Below are 16,058 nucleotides of genomic sequence, written 5' to 3'. Positions count from 1 at the left end.
AAGCAGCATGAAAATAGGGCTGCTGTAAAACAGGTGAGAGAGGCAGCAGATGATGCTTTAAAGCAGAGCTAGTTTGCTGCTGCTTTTTGTGCAAACTGAGACATATCTCATTTTAAACAAGAAAAAAGGGAAAAGTTTCTCTTCCAAGGCAAACCAGCCTTGAAGTGAATGACTAAGCTATTGGTCCCTTGCAGTGTAGCTGGGATGACAGCAGATAGAAAATGTGTGGAGAATTTTGTTTGGCAAATATGGACTCATGTTACTATGACAAGCAGCAGGGCATGATTTCACAAATCTATCTGTAGGAGAAGGGTCACATTTTCTCTTTTCAAAATATTCATATCCACATCCATTTGCATTTAAAACCATGAAACTCTGAATGTGAAATGCAAAATAAACCTAAGCCTTGGACTAGTATGAAATCCCTTTTCCTACCTGCCAGTTATTCACATTGTAGTCCCTTGCAGGAGCCTGGTGTGGCTCCATGTACCTTTTTGCTTTGTTTTCAAGATCATGCTATTTAAATTTCATCTCTGTACTGCTGTCCTTTTTAGACTCTGCATCCCACCAATTCCCCCTGCCATGATCATTCACCATCACTTCCACAGAGCACCGTTTTTCCCATGATGTCTCCACATTCCACAGGGTGATCAGGTTTTCTCATTACCTAAATATTTTCCCTTCCTTTCTCATACAACTAACCACAATGCTTATTTTTTCAGAAAAGCATATACAGTAATGTCCTCATTTCTTCTGTGTTAACACGCTATGTTGTCACCCAAATGTTGGCTTTCTGGACAGGAAAATAAATTTATTTTTTCAGGAATATCTCTTGAATAGAAATACTGTCCTTCTGAAAGACAATATCACATAACACTGTAGCATAACACCAACAGCTTTTTTACTTGTATGTCTATGGTCTCCAGTTTGAGAAATGTAGGGAAAGAGCAAGGAGTATCCAGGCATCACTTGTCCCTTTCCCTCCAGCCGAAATCTGGGAAGAATACAGCATAGTCTGAGCTGCTGGGTGGGAAATTAAACAGTACATGCCAGCGCTAGGAGAGCAGAAGGGAGGTGGAAGGGATAAGGACAAGGGATTCATCTTGTGTTGGTCTGTCAGTGCAAGGTTCTCCAGCATGGCTTGGGTGGTTCCCAGCACCCGGCACCAGGGAAAGAGGGATGGGAAACAGCAAAGAGGAGGCAGGAGCAAGATCAGGTGGGAAGAAACAGGACAGAAATTGTTCAGGTCCTGCTTGCAAAAGGTCTAAAGATCATGAAGGCACTTTGGTCAAACTCTGCTCAGGCTGTCACCACACGTCATGGCTCAGACTGGGGTTCTGGGAAAACTGTTCTTATAGCGTCCACCTCTCCAATTCACTGCCTCTTTCCTGCCCCTGCTGATCCATTCTCCTGTTTCATTCGCTGCCATTACTGCCCTTCTTCTTATTTCAGGAACTGTCATTTGTGAAATCTAAGGACTGTCCTGGCCTGCTTCAAAAGAGGCCATCAGGTCAAGGGTCATGATTCTCTCCCTCTGCTCTGTTCTCCTGAGACCCCATCTGGAGTACTGCATCCAGATCTGGAGCCCACAATACAAAACAGCCATTGATCTGTTGCAGCAGGTCCAGAGGAGGGTCCTGAAGAAGATTAAAGGGCTGGAGCACCTCTCCCATGAGGACAGGCTATGAGTGTTGGGGTTGCTCAGCCTGGAGCAGTGCAGGCTCTGGGGAGGCGTTATGGCAGACTTTTGATATATAAAGGGAGCTTATAAGAAAGATGGGGACAGAGTTTTTACTAGACTCTGTAGTAGCAGGACAAGGGGGACTGGTTTTAAATTGAAAGAATGTAGATTTAGATTGAACAAATAGAATAATGTTTTGGAACTGGAACTACATGATCTTTAGGGTCCCTTCCAACCCTAACCATTCTATCATTTTACGATTCTACGAAATGTCTTATGAGAGTGGTGAGACACTGGGACGTTGTTGCCCAGAGAGGCTGTAGGTGCCCCAAGACACATCCATTCCCTGGACATGTTCAAGGCCAGCATGGATGGGCTTTGAGCAACCTGGTTTAGTGAAAGGTGTCCTTGCCCATGGTGGAGGGTTTGGACATGATGAACTTTTAAGGTCCCTTTCCAAACCATTCTGTGATGCTGACGACAGGTGCTCAGAGCTCACTCAGAGCTCTGAGCACAGATCTAACATGGCAAAGCCTGGCTGTGTAGCAAACCACCAAAATGCAGCACATCATGAATACCATGACAGCCAACAGCCATGTTCAACAAGATAACAGCATACAACACTTTCCCAGTCATACAAATTCAGAGAAATGCCATTCATAATAGGAAATTCCCCCTCTTTTTCTGTGTATTTTTTTCCTTTTCTTATACTATGTTCCCCACATCCTCAGACAAACCCCATGAGTTTCAACTGACAGCACATGCAGGAAATGTCACTCTAGGGCAGCCTAAGGAATGCATGGCCTACCACACAGCTGAGAATTTTGAAAGCACTTGAAGTTGCCAATGCAGAATAATCCTTTCCTCGTATCTCCAGACTACTTATATTATTCCACTTAAAATTTCTGCTCACCGTAAAGACACTTTGTCTTGTCGCTGTGTTTCCTCTCAAAAGAAAAGGAAATGAATATGTTTTTCATCGGTTGTGACTGATCATTCTCTAATGAAATGTACAGTGAGCTCTAAGCTGAGCAATCTGATTTTTAAGGACGTGTGTTGCCCATGCAAAAGGATCTGTCATCCTCCTTACTGGCCATGACTCAATGGTGCTCATAAAACTGAAGTTGCAGGAGCAAATAGAATACATTAGAAAAGTGCCATTCTGCTCTCACATGCACACTGAACTCCCTCTTTGTCTCTAAATTAAGCAATTCACAAGACAACTGTTTGCTTTTTTTGCCATAGCAACATTCTTTTCCTGTAATCAATGCAACAGGCCCTCAAATGGACAGTGTTTGCCAAGTGTCACAACATGGGAGACACGTGGCACCTTTTTTCTTTCAATGGAGCAAGAAACACAGTGACTTTGAACAATGCTTTGATGATATATCACTCAGAAGAAGAGACCACACCCGGGAGCAAATTTTGGAATTCCAGGAAGCTAGTTTTCCATTTGTATTTTAAACCTGTTTGACTGAAAATAGATTTTAAAAGAAAAAAAGCAAATGAAGAAAGATCCTAGCCACAAAAAAGATAATTAATAAACAAAAAGAAGTCCAGAGCATGTGATACTTGAAATTAAAACTACAAAAACCCCCCACAAAACAAAGATAAACAGAACAAAGAACCCCAAACACAACAAAATAATACCCAGAAAGGAAAAACAGACAAGTCAACTGCCTTTTCCAAGTTAAAAGAAGCAGTGAAAGCGAGGATCCTAGGACTGGTCCCTAAAGAATTTAAAAGCAGGCTGATGCTTTTCAATGTCACAGTCATGAACTGGGAAGGAACAGAAATGTCCTACTGAGGGGCAGAAGTGAAGACCAGGATTAAACATGCAGACCTAAGCACAAAACTACTGAAGGCACTTACATGGTTTCACACATCTGAGCCTTCACCTGAGTTGTCATGGTTGAACATATGTGAAACTATTTTCAGGACTGGAAGATGATAACTCTAGATGCTGCAATACAACAAACTGCACCCATCGAGTACTGGTCTCCCTTCTGAACATTGGTTACTCTTTTTCTTGTTTACCACAATAGTTGATCTCTGGGATTGCTGCATCTGAAGTCTGCAGCCTGGCTCAAACCATGGGTCTTGTCCCTGCTGCCAATGCTTTTATGTATTTTATATCAGATAGTTAAAAAAAAGCAAACCCAAGGGGTCCAGCAAGATTTACACAGTAGCCACTGCAGAAGGCAGCTCCCTCTCCCTGGTGAGCTCCCAGACTCTTCCTCCCGGCTGGCCCCTGCCTGGCCATAGCAGGCAAGGAGAGAGGCCCTTCCCAGGCTGCTCATCCAGGGCAAGGGTTCACCTGCTCCTGCTGCGTTGTTTTGGACAAAAAAAGGAATTGAAACCTGGTGTTCCAGTTCCTGGCAGAGCACAGTGACAGCCAGGCAGTTGTGCAAGACTGGACAGTACCAAGCTGCCCGTGGTTTTAGCAGGAGTGATCTAACCTGCCAGGCTTTGTGTATTGATGCTGTCAGCACGCCTGTAACTTTTGCCTCGGGCATGACTAATGCTGCCGGCTACTCTGCTGCCTGGGGAGTCTCACTGCAGCCCAGAGCTTCTCATCGTTTGTTTAATTTAGACTTCAAACTGAGCACAGAAATGCACAATGCACATCCTTGCAGTCTGTATACACCTCAATTAAAGCAGAAGCAGTGGTAAGATCGCAACTCCTGCTTGCCCGAGTCTGCAGTGACATCCTCATCAAGTGTAAGCTCCTGTCCTCTGCAAAAACTACTCTCACATGTACTATTTTTCTCAGGCTGAACTAAGAACTTTGTCTCAATAAAAAATTTTTTAGAGGGCATTTGAACTCCAAAATGTTTGGTCTGTGATGAGCCCAAAACAGTGAGTGCTTTTATTATTTGTTCACTGAATCAAAACACCACCTCTTAGAATGCTCAGTTCCCCAGCCACACACAGACAGTGACAGACAGGGAATGCACAGGAGCATGAATACAGTGACATTATTTGGACAACCCTGGAATCTAAAGAGGACCAATCTTCTTACACTAAACCACATTCTACTTAACTTGAAGAACCAAACACTGAGGGGTAGGGAGAAGGTTTGCAGGCTGAAAGCAGACAATCCAGACTTGGATCTGGTTTCCTGGGATATCCAGGATCCATATAACCCAAATACACAGATTTGAGTACAGCCTGAATTCTGAGTAACATAAACTCTGTGACAAGATAACTTCAGGGAAAGGAATGTACCACTTATATCCAAAGTGTACAGAGGTAAAACAGATTTTCAAAACAAAGCTAATTTTCTAAATCAGTTAATTTTCTAAAATCCATGATCAGCATCATAACGCACTGTACTATAGGAAAAGTTACCGTCCTTCTATTTCATGCTGATATTGTGATAGCCTTTGCACTATATTTATAATAGACATAACATGATGCCATATTTTCTTAGCAGAGTAGCAACAAGAAAAAGAAACAAGGCAAAAAAGACCCTCTGCAATGGCTCACAAATTAAATTCTGCTTCAGGTTTTTGTACAGAAAAAGGAAATTTTCTACAGAAAGGGAATGTCATCTGTATCCAGGCTATGATGGATTTCAAAAACAGATCCTAAAAGATCATTGCAACTTACCAGAAAAGAAAAGTGCTGTGAGTCATGCAAAGAGTGACCCCTGTGTCCCTGCAGAAGCATGAATGATGACTTACCACTGGCTACTCCCCACAGCCGCTCTTCTTGGAATTGCAACATCTGGTATGTAAAACCGTTTCCTTCCTCACCGATGAGGTTCTTGCAGGGGACCCTTACATCTTCAAAAAAGATCTGAGCTGTGTCCGATGACCTCATACCCAGTTTGTCTATCTTTTTAGCAACATGAATGCCTGAAGAGAAAGGTGTATGGGAAAGACCACAAAAAATAGAAGCACTATGAACAAATACAAAGTTTTCAGAAGGAAAAGTCTGCAGATGTAAGTGCATCTTCCAAGACAACAGTGCAACCTACCTTCAGGAAAAACATAACAGTGTTCTGGAGTGAAATGTCACAATTCTTATTTTAAAATGTTTTTCCACTTTATTACACGTTAAATGTAAAAGTCCCACTTTTCACTATATCCCCAAATAATTAATATTTATTAGTCATAATAATCTTATTCCACACAGGTCTTCAAACAATGCAATATTTATTTGTTTATGTTTGATTTTTATCTAGCATTACAATAAAATGCTGAAATTCAATTTGGCAATATTTGCCGAGTGCCTGCACTGCTATGAAACAGTACACAAATATTCAGTAAGGACAAAAAACAGAGCTACATTTTAAGCTACAGCTAAGAGTATTTCTCCTCCTGGAAATCCTCTTCCTTCCCTCTCTTCTTCATTTATCCTCCCCTTCCTAGCCTACGCTGATTTATTCTGGTACAGTGATCACTGTCTGTTTTCACGTGTGTATGTTTGTGAGGAGGGTTTGGTTCCCCACAGACCTGTCTACACAGCACTGACTCTGATCCCACGTGCATGGGTGTTGAAGATGAAGGTGGTTCTTTCAGGTCTGGCCACGTGAGGGTTCAGCCACCTCATCACCCTGGGCAGGACTCCTTCCCATTGCTTTTTCACAGCTACAAGTTCTTCCCTGCTGTTGTTCAGATGCAAGCATGGCTTACCCTGTGCCATGAGAGTTTAACAGGCACCCACTGTTTTCCCGTGGCATTTCTCCTGTCTTCAGCTTTTATCTCCCTGTTGATCTGGAGCTAATTCAAATATTCAGGGTGAAAGTCAAGAATGTTCCAAAAGCAAAAGGAGGACAACAACCAGGCATAAGGATTTGTTCATAACACGTTAGTTACATCTGGCAAGTCTGTATGTGTAGCAAAACAGTCCTCCAACTCAGCATATGTATCTTTGCCAGAAAATCAAAGCTTTTTACTACTCATGTTCATGTTATTCCAACCAGCTTTGTGATGAGAAGGTATTCTGTTGTTATTTTCCTCTTTATTCTTTTTCAATCCCCTACTACTCTTTGGCGTGGCTCAGTAGAACCTGGTTGGTCACCACACAGATTGTTCTGGTTCCTCTGTACTTGTTCACATCTTGCTATTCTTCACAGCTTTCAGAAAACAGCTCCTTCTGAACTAATACAGACATCTCACCCTTTACTCACAGGAGGCCTTCAGACATATGAAAATTACTTTGCTTTTGTAGGCAGAAGAAGTTGGCAGTCATTTCCTTCAAATTTACTCTCTCTGGCTGCACTAAATAAGGTTATGGAAATACTGACATTATTTACAAATGCCAAGACTTTTCTGAGAACAATGTTCACACAGACTTCCACAAGTTCCACTCAAGATTTTTTTCTCCACTAACCAAGCTGTAAACAGATTCTGTATTAGGAAGACTTGCTTTGATATATGATCAATGCAGGAGTAAAATCAAGACAGCTGTATAAAAATTCTTGACTTTTGAATTGAAAATTATCCAGTAATTTGTACTCAGTCAGCCAAAAAATCATTTGTAGTTTGTTTCCATATTAAAAACATAGCTAAATAACCACACACTGATCAATTTAGAAGCAAGTCCAGATGAAATCAGGAACATTGTTTCCCATTGGAATACTGCTATTTGGCTTCTTTGAGAGTTGCAGAGATCATGTATGGTCTAAAGCCAACTGACTTTATGTAATCACTGCTCCTGACCCATATGAAGATGCACTTACTGCTCTTGTTAGTGGGTGGTTTAGAAGGACTCTCCTCAAGAAAGCACAACTGCTGCCAGTTCATTATTACATTGCTAAATTAATCCCGTTGTTTACTTCCCAGATCCACACACAGCAAATACTACTGAAGACAGCTCTTACAGGCTTGGTTAGTGAGCTAAATGTGCTGATGATTCCTACCTGTAGTTCTTCCAGATTGGGTTGTGGTTCACTTTTCCTGGGTCCAGCAGCACGCCCCTTTGTCATGCCCTACCAGTTTAACTTGCTCTTAATCCATGGATCTCCCGCACAAGGAGACCAAGCTGCATCAGTCTCATGGGATGCCCCTTCTGAGGCTAGCACATGATTTACACCATGGAGGGCAATCATATATAATCCCCTCTTTGGCCACTATGGGGGCATCAAAATCTCCCTTCATGTAATTACCTTCCTTCTCTTCCTAAGGGGTACTACAAATGAGAAATTACCAGCAGCAGTAGAAATTACTGGTCCAGCTAACTCCTGGTGTTCATCTGTATTAAATAAATTATATGCAATAACTCACAAATCTGAATTTAACAAGGGCACCTGACTTACTAGAATCACTGTAACAGAGCCATTTGAGCTACTAGCACCAGCATCATTGAGATGGATTGCTATTTCTCTGCCTGGGCAGTTCTTTCCAAGCATCTTTGATTTTTTATTTTCTCCCATTCCTCTAGCATTCTGACAATCTCTTTTATTTTCTGTATTCTATCTTGAGAAAAAGGCAGTTGCTCTCTCCTGACACCATTTAGTGCCATTACAAATGGAAACAGACACATTTTAAATTGCAATCCAAGAAACACACTCTTTCTCTTTTGATGGTTGCTCTTCTCCTTATTAACTCCTCTTTACAATCTCCCCTAGAGCTATCTGAGGATTCAGAGGACAAACTAGAGGACAAAATAGTTACCATATCAGGGCTGCAAGCCATTTGTCTATATACCTTATACACAGACATCTTGCAGCTTGCTAGATTCTCTTTCATTATATGAAAAATTCAGCTGCTTTTTAAAGGCATTGTTATTGTATGAGGAGTATTCACCAAATTTGGATATCTAATGTGGATCCATGGCGTTGTTGTCCAAACTTCCTTTATGAGAAATAGATTCAGCAGTGTCTGTCAAATCTAGACCATTATTTGCTTCAGCCCAGATTAGAGAGTATATATATCTAAAATTAGAAGAAGCAAATCCTACTTTGTGTATCCAACAAACTATCAATTGTTGAAATTAATAATTCATTTTCATACTTGGAATTTTTTTTCTCTCTCTTTTTTTTCCCCACCACCCTATATAAATACAAAACAACTTAGATTTTTAGCAAAAATACACCACAGATCCTTCCTTACCCAGCCATATAGGCTGGTGCCTGCAGAGGTGAGTCAGACATAGCACATTTGCTCTCCATTGCAGCTGTTTTTGAGCTTTGACACACATACATCCACAGACGTTTGAGAGTGCATCATTCTGTGATGTCCTCCAGACACTTCCCGTACAGCCTTGGTCTGCTGCCCTCCATGGAGCACAATCTTTAGCAGACAGACATCCTTAGGATGTTTCAAACCAGATGGAGTTTCCTGAAAAATCTCACTTCTGATATGACTCACCCAGAGAACACAATCAACAGCCTTAATACTTCATTTCAAAAGGTCGCCAATCTTGGTACTGTGACCCCTTTGGAGATAAATATGTGTATCATCACAGAAGAATTAGAACACATGCATTTTGAGGAGCACAAATTTTGTTCCTAGAAGGACTTATACACTTTTGAAGATCAGAATAAAGTGTCTCAGACAATTTTTCTACTCTAAATCTGTTTAATGCAGGTAAAGAAGGTCTGTGTGTAGGCTGTGAGATCTAACATCTCCCCTCTCCTAGAGCAATTACAACTTGTGTCTTTTTGGAACAAGCCAAGTAGCTGAAAACCTCTAAGTCAATTTCTATGTATTTTATCTGCCACCAGCTGCGGGTCAGCTGCTTTGTTTTTTTAAGAAGATCGCTCTCAGAGAAGAAGTACTGCATTTGCATTCTGACCCTTCCATGAAAAATCACAAGAAGGACTTCATTCACCTCTCAGCAGATGGCTGATAAGTGAATTTCCCTGGAAATTCAGAGCAATTCTGGCTGTAAGTTACATGTTTGCTCATCACTTCTCAATAAGGATGAAGTTCGAAACTAGTGAAGCAGCTCAGGTCTGTCTTCCATGAGCTCCCATTCAAAGCCAGTCTGGCATGAGCAGAGGTAGTAGAAACTCACAGCTCACTCAGAACCTGCTTGATTCCCAAGGCAACTCACTTTCTTGACTTACTCCATGCTTAAATTCACTTAAAAGGCACTCCCTTAAGAAGCTCTCATCATCCTCTTTTGCAACACTGGAGACCTGAGTTTTGTTCTCAGTCTAATCCATTAAGTGAATATAGAGACATTCCCTTCACTGTTATGGTGGTGCTCCTACTTGTGAAATGCCAATAATGGCACATACTTTGTGTGTAAAATACTCTGAATTGAATGAACAAAAGATCCCTGAGTATAAATATCTTATATATAAATACTTTAATATACATTATTCTAGATTTAATAACTATTAAATTGTATTAAACTGTATTAAACTGTTAAATTATTAAATTGTATTAAACTGTATTAAACTGTTAAATTATTAAATTGTATTAAACTGTTAGCATAAAATAAACTTTAAAAATTAAGTATTAAATATACTATATATTATATAGTGCGTAAATTAATATGATGCATATTTTTAAATATTAAAATGAGGTAAAACTGAAAAGGTGTATAAACTTTTGAACAGTTGTCAAAACTGCAAAAGATCCCCACTGGCACAATCAACTGCATCCTCTCTGGATGATGTTCTTTATGCATAAAGCACTCGTGTATTCTGTGAGGTCTGTAGATTACTCAGGAACAGACACTGTGTGGATGTACCTGTGTGGATGGCAGCCTTAGCTTAGGAAGTATTTCTTCCATATCTTCACCTGAATTGCTAGTCTTATTCAAAACCAAGTCTCTACTTCCAGGATATTTGAATCTTTTACTCCAGCCCATATTTAACTCTTAGACTATTTTTATAATTTAACTGGTAATAGTGCCCTGGTGAAGGGAATCCCTTTGCACAGCACAGCCATGAAACACTCTGAATATGCCTGCAATTTTCTTCAGGAAGCCCACCAGGCTTGAGAGGTATTTCCCAAGTCTGAAATCTCTAAACTCTTTATCCTTTTATTTTCATATGGTTATGAATCATTGCCATGAAAATGTATCTGAACAGCTTCTCTAAATATATTTTTGTTAAACACCTTTCTTTCTTGTATCAGGCATACAAAGAACACCAATAAAATCAAATGAGAAGACAGAGAGTTCTGTGTTATTACCAGGTAGATTCATTGGCAGACATATGAGAGATTTATTTTGATGGGGAGGTCCTTCACTGGTGTTTGCCAGGAGGCACATCCAGTCTGCCTGGGTCCCAGACGTAATCCACATCTTACCACCATTTATGACATATTCATCGCCCTTTCTCACAGCCGTTGTCTTGATATCTATTTCAAAACACAGGAAATGAAGGGTTATTCTTGTGAAGGAGAGTTATACTGGTCCAGGTATGACTGGCAGAGTCACTCCCTTGCTCTCAGACAGAAAACTATTTGGCTCTCCCTCATACTCTCCTGCCCTATAAGCCCTCCAGGCCATAAGGCAAACAAGACTGGAAAACTCTTGGAAGGCAAGCCAGGGAAACAGGACCACTTCTCCCACCTTCCTTTAGGTGGAGTCTTCTTCCCAGTGGATGAGAGCAGAAAACTTCCTAAGTAAATGTGGTGGTCAAAAACTTGGGAGAGAAGCATTTCACCGTGAGGTGATCTGTTAGAGTTTCTCTTACTGTGTGCCTTACTCCTGAGGAGGCCATTAATTCTAGAGTCATGACTTAAACAAACACAAGCCTCTGTATCTGTTAATGCATAAACATAAATCAACATGCATTTCCTGCATGCTCTTGGTCACAGTGCTGCAATACCTTCAAAGCTAGTAAACTACTGAAGGCCAAGTCTGAATGCATTGAGTGTGTGGGCATGAAGGAGTTCTAAACACCTGCTATTTATACACCCTGGCAAAAACCAATCTTATTTTCATCTGCAACGTCACATCATGCTGCAAGCAGCCTAACCTGCAACAGACAGCCAGAGAGAATCATTAGCTATTATTTATCCTCCAGCAGAGTTTCCAAAGGGCTCCTCTCTTTTCCCTGCAACTGAACTTCTTTGACAAGAGCCCCAGTTGATGAAGACTCTCCAACAGATATCCAGCTATAAGTAGGTGATGGTATAAGAGAACCCAGCCACACTCTTAATAACATCTGTGAATCTACCAAGACTATGAAATCCATAAGAGACCATCCACTGAAGGGGGATCATAGACTTGGAGGGTAGGAGTCGGACACCAAGTGGAGTGGGCAGGCATGTTTAAGTCATCTGGTTACACTTTCGTACACAATTACCTCAGTCTGCACATGCACATTCTTCCCTGGGGCTCTAAACAAAAACCAAAAGCAAACCCAAGTATCTGATCTGCATTTAGAAGATAAACTGGGACTGAGGTCAGCATGGCTGAAAATTTTTCTTGTTAATGAAAGCACAGGAGAAAAATGATAGGAGAAAATTATATAAGATATAAAATAAGGAAGTATGGGATATAGCTATGGGTAAAGGAATGTAAGCAAGGGAAAGAGATAGTAATCATGTGGATGAAACCAGCAGACACAGAGGAACTCACCCAATAAAAAGACTGTGGCAAATCTGTCCAAGGGACTCGATATGAAATCTGTATAATAATGAATGCCAAGAAGCTTAAGCAATCTAAAGTACTGGCACTCATAGTACATGGACACAGACATTGGACACTCATATACATGGAGACTAAATAATAATGGAAGGACACACAAGAGCTGGAATAAGAAATATGACTGTACTGAAATGGTGTGACAAGGATGGGAGCATACACAGTGATTTACATCATACATCCCTTTGTTGTGGAACAGCTACTGAAGAGATTAGATAGAAGTGCCATAGAAGGTCTGCACAATGAGCACTGTGATGTTACCACAAATGTAAATAGTTCTTGCAGGCATGGCGTCAGAGGGGCCTAACCACCAGATTAAAGAACAAGTGCCTTACTAATGAGAATGTTCAAGTACTCCAGATTCAATTTTCAGTTTGTTTCAAACACTTGAGAAACAGCTATTTTGAATTATCTTGTGAAGAATTTGTTCTCTTTAATTAGAGATTATCAATAAAGATGATCAAACCAAGATATAATTTATAATATGTTTAAAATATAACAGGCTTTGAAAACCTACTTAACTACTTACTATAGCCAAATGGAATACTATAGTCACTCAGGAATATGGCTGTGAAGATAATTAGTAATATTTGACTAATTATTTTCCCTGACAGAGCATATCTCTGAGAAAAGGCTACGTCAGTGGGTGCTCCATAACTCATTTTTGCAGGAACACACCACTGACTCTCACAACCTCTTACACAGCATTCTCTGAGGAGCCCTTCTAGGAAAGAGCACAAGGCATCACCAGAGGCCAATGATACAGCTGATGCCATATTAGCAATCAGGGCTGGTCATCACTGTTCAAATCACACGTACTCAAGCCTCAGTTTTCTTCTCTACTGCACTTGAGTCCAGCCATGCACTCAAATAGATCTGACTGAAGGTAAGGTTGGCTTCAACTTTTAAGGTCAATGTTACAGTCAAAGATAGGTAACACGCATCCTTAAAGTAAAATATGAAGAACCCATATCTGAAATTTACATCATCAGCACAGGAAACAAAACTAACCTAAAACTTTAAGGAAATACCTTCATGTCTAACTGAATGAATAATAATTTCAAAAACCAGGAAATGACTTGCAGGAAATGAACAAAATTAATCATGGAAGTAAGGTACAATTTGGAGGTTAGAATACAAGTACTGAAACAGGTTGAACTAAGTTAAATCTTGCAGGTTAAAACCACCAAAACCAAAGATTGTGGTGGCAAACAAAATTGTTTCAGCCACAGAAATTAAAAGAGGATGGGAAAAAATTAGGCATGTAAAAAAATTAGGCATTTCTTTTCAAAAAAAGAAATATTTCACAGGAGATTACAGACAGATTCAAATATGATTGACAAAGCAAAACACGTACAAGAAAGACTGAAATTAGTGAAAACAGAGGTTGCTAGTTTGGCACTCTGCACAGCCTCAAAATACATTTGGAAATAAAAGAGAATTCAATTTACTCATAGAATATTATCAAAACCAAACTTGATTTATTATGAAATAGGATTTTCTAGAGAAAAATCCTATTGAACCCAAGGAAGTGAAATTAACTCTACTAGGTAACTATGAGTTAAACTTTGAAAATATAAGAATTAGGATAAAAGTGGAAATGTGCATAAGGAACTTGGCCAAGCAGAAATTGCATCAGGTTTCATTAAAAGAAGAAGTTCTGATGCGCAGGGAGTGTACTAGTTAAGCCCCTCCCTGGATACCAGCCTCTGGACAAAACCTACTCAGTATTTGCATTAGTGATCTTTAAAAGGACAGGAATAAACTAATTAAATTTGTCTGTGACACAAACTTGGGAGACACCACCAACACAGATAACTGAAGTATGGCCCAGCAAGAAAGGAAAAATCTTGAGTTTTCAAATTCAACTTGGTAAATTCAAGTACTTGGACACAATGTTATAAAAGTGATTGCTAAACCCTGCAATGTTTCAATAGCAAACTGGTAATGAGGATGATCCACAGTTAATCACAGGATTCACAAGTCTGCAAGCTGTTGTGTAACATCATGTATTGGAGAGTAATAATTCTTCCAGGGTTGGAAATGTATTTGGGCCATTATAGACACCATGTGAAATTCTGGGGTTTTATGCTCAGAAAAGACAAACTCAATGCAGAAAAGCAGAAAGGCTGGATTCCACTGAGACAAAATGGAGCAAGATTTTTATGTGGAAGAGGTAGACATGAACAGTGTTGCTAGTTGCAGATACCTGAACATAAGCTGAAGATAGAGGATGTGTGTGAGAAAAATGTTTTCCATGACGTGGTCTCTTATATATACCCACAGACCACATTCTATAAATTGTGGAATTGGAGTGAGATAGAATGAGACAATATAAATCAAATTGACACAAATATTTATGCTTTGTAGTACCAGAATCCTGAAATTAAAGACACTCTTTGTACCATTTGTACTGTTCTGTTTCTCTTCTCAAGCCAACTCTGTGCTAGTTTTGGTGCACGTGGTCACTACTATGGACAATATAGAATAACTACACTTGAAAGCAGACAGGTGTTCCTTCAAATTGATATGAATTTTGAATTAGACTAATATACAGAGTCCTTTTTGTTCTGTTGAATTCTGAATAAATTAGTTTGAGGCACAGTTCAGTTCTCATGTAAACATTATTTTTGTTTTCTGTGTTCATATCACCTTCAGCAATTTTGGAACTGCAGGAAAAAATGTGAGAGATACCTTACTCTGCATCATTCTTCAGGTTAAAATACAGTGGCTCACATGGCAGAAGCACATCCCCAACCTTCACATGAGAACAGCTGCTATGTCCCTTCAGTTCTCTTAGGGACACAAACATCCCAATGGCATGAGCAACAAAAGGAAGCACCAAGTGCAGTTTCACACACCTCAGTCTGCTTTACAGCTGGGCCCTCTGGAGATGGTGCAGAATGGTGCAACTCAGAACACAAGCTATTGTTGCTCATACCTAAATTGTCCATTCAATTGCCCTTCAGAAGCACTGTAAGCTGGATTTGGCATTTATATCAGGGATCAAACCTTCCAGGACAGGGGAAAAAGTATTTTCATTTCATCCTGCAGTGTGTCTCCAAGCTGCAGCACAGGTTCAGAAGATAATCCTCTTTGATTCCAAATTGGTTTCTAACTGCATTCATCTAAGTGTATCATACCACTTTAACTAGATGATGAACAAGATGCTGTTGGAAGCATATTTATGTTACTTCTTATCTGGAACACTGCATCAAAAAAATTAAATTCCTATTTAGAATTTTCTGATGATCATCTAATTAAACTAGAGAGGCATTTATTAAAATAAATGATGTTGCATTTCTTATATTAGCAAAATTCAAATTTATAATTACTTTAATAAATGAATTAATAAGTGCTATTATACAATTTATTATTTCGATCCTAATAATATTTAAATTATAACAAGCAATAATGCAGTTTAAATTATATTGAAATTCAATATTTTTATATTTATTATTTATAATTAGTAAGCATTATTAATAAGTACTATTTAATAAACACATCTACTAAAATTATGGAGTTCTTCTTATGAATAAATTCAATTAACCCAGAAATGAAAACAGCAATGAAATATGCAGGAAGATTTAGTCCCATTATTTCATTATCCACATTAATGTTCTTGAAATCTACCTGCTGCAGCCTTGCTCAAGCACTGGATGTTTATCTATTTGCCTTGAAAAAACAAAAGGAGTTTGCTCATGGAGATGGATATAGGATTCCTTGGATTAAAAATGTCTGTCATACTTGGCAAGTTTGTCTGCAGGAAGAAGTCTCAGGAATTTGTAAGGATACAATGTGGTCAACTTGACCATGC

At 39.6% G+C, this 16,058-nt stretch overlaps 1 protein-coding gene across 2 annotated transcripts in view; it reads right to left on the bottom strand.

The window, feature by feature from the left end:
* LOC132325752 (probable acyl-CoA dehydrogenase 6) overlaps positions 1–16,058 on the bottom strand; it is a 75,454-nt gene that overhangs the window by 8,605 nt on the left and 50,791 nt on the right. For both annotated transcript variants that reach the window (XM_059843329.1, XM_059843336.1), the window contains 2 exons: positions 10,780–10,947; positions 5,368–5,541 (listed from right to left, as the gene is read on the bottom strand). In XM_059843329.1, the coding sequence (XP_059699312.1) occupies positions 5,368–5,541; positions 10,780–10,947 (342 nt within the window). The remainder of the gene's footprint in view (positions 1–5,367; positions 5,542–10,779; positions 10,948–16,058) is intronic.

This window comes from Haemorhous mexicanus, chromosome 1, assembly GCF_027477595.1.
Source record: "Haemorhous mexicanus isolate bHaeMex1 chromosome 1, bHaeMex1.pri, whole genome shotgun sequence".
Classification (NCBI taxonomy): Eukaryota; Metazoa; Chordata; class Aves; order Passeriformes; family Fringillidae; genus Haemorhous; species Haemorhous mexicanus.
This window is presented reverse-complemented; position numbering and strand designations above follow the sequence as displayed.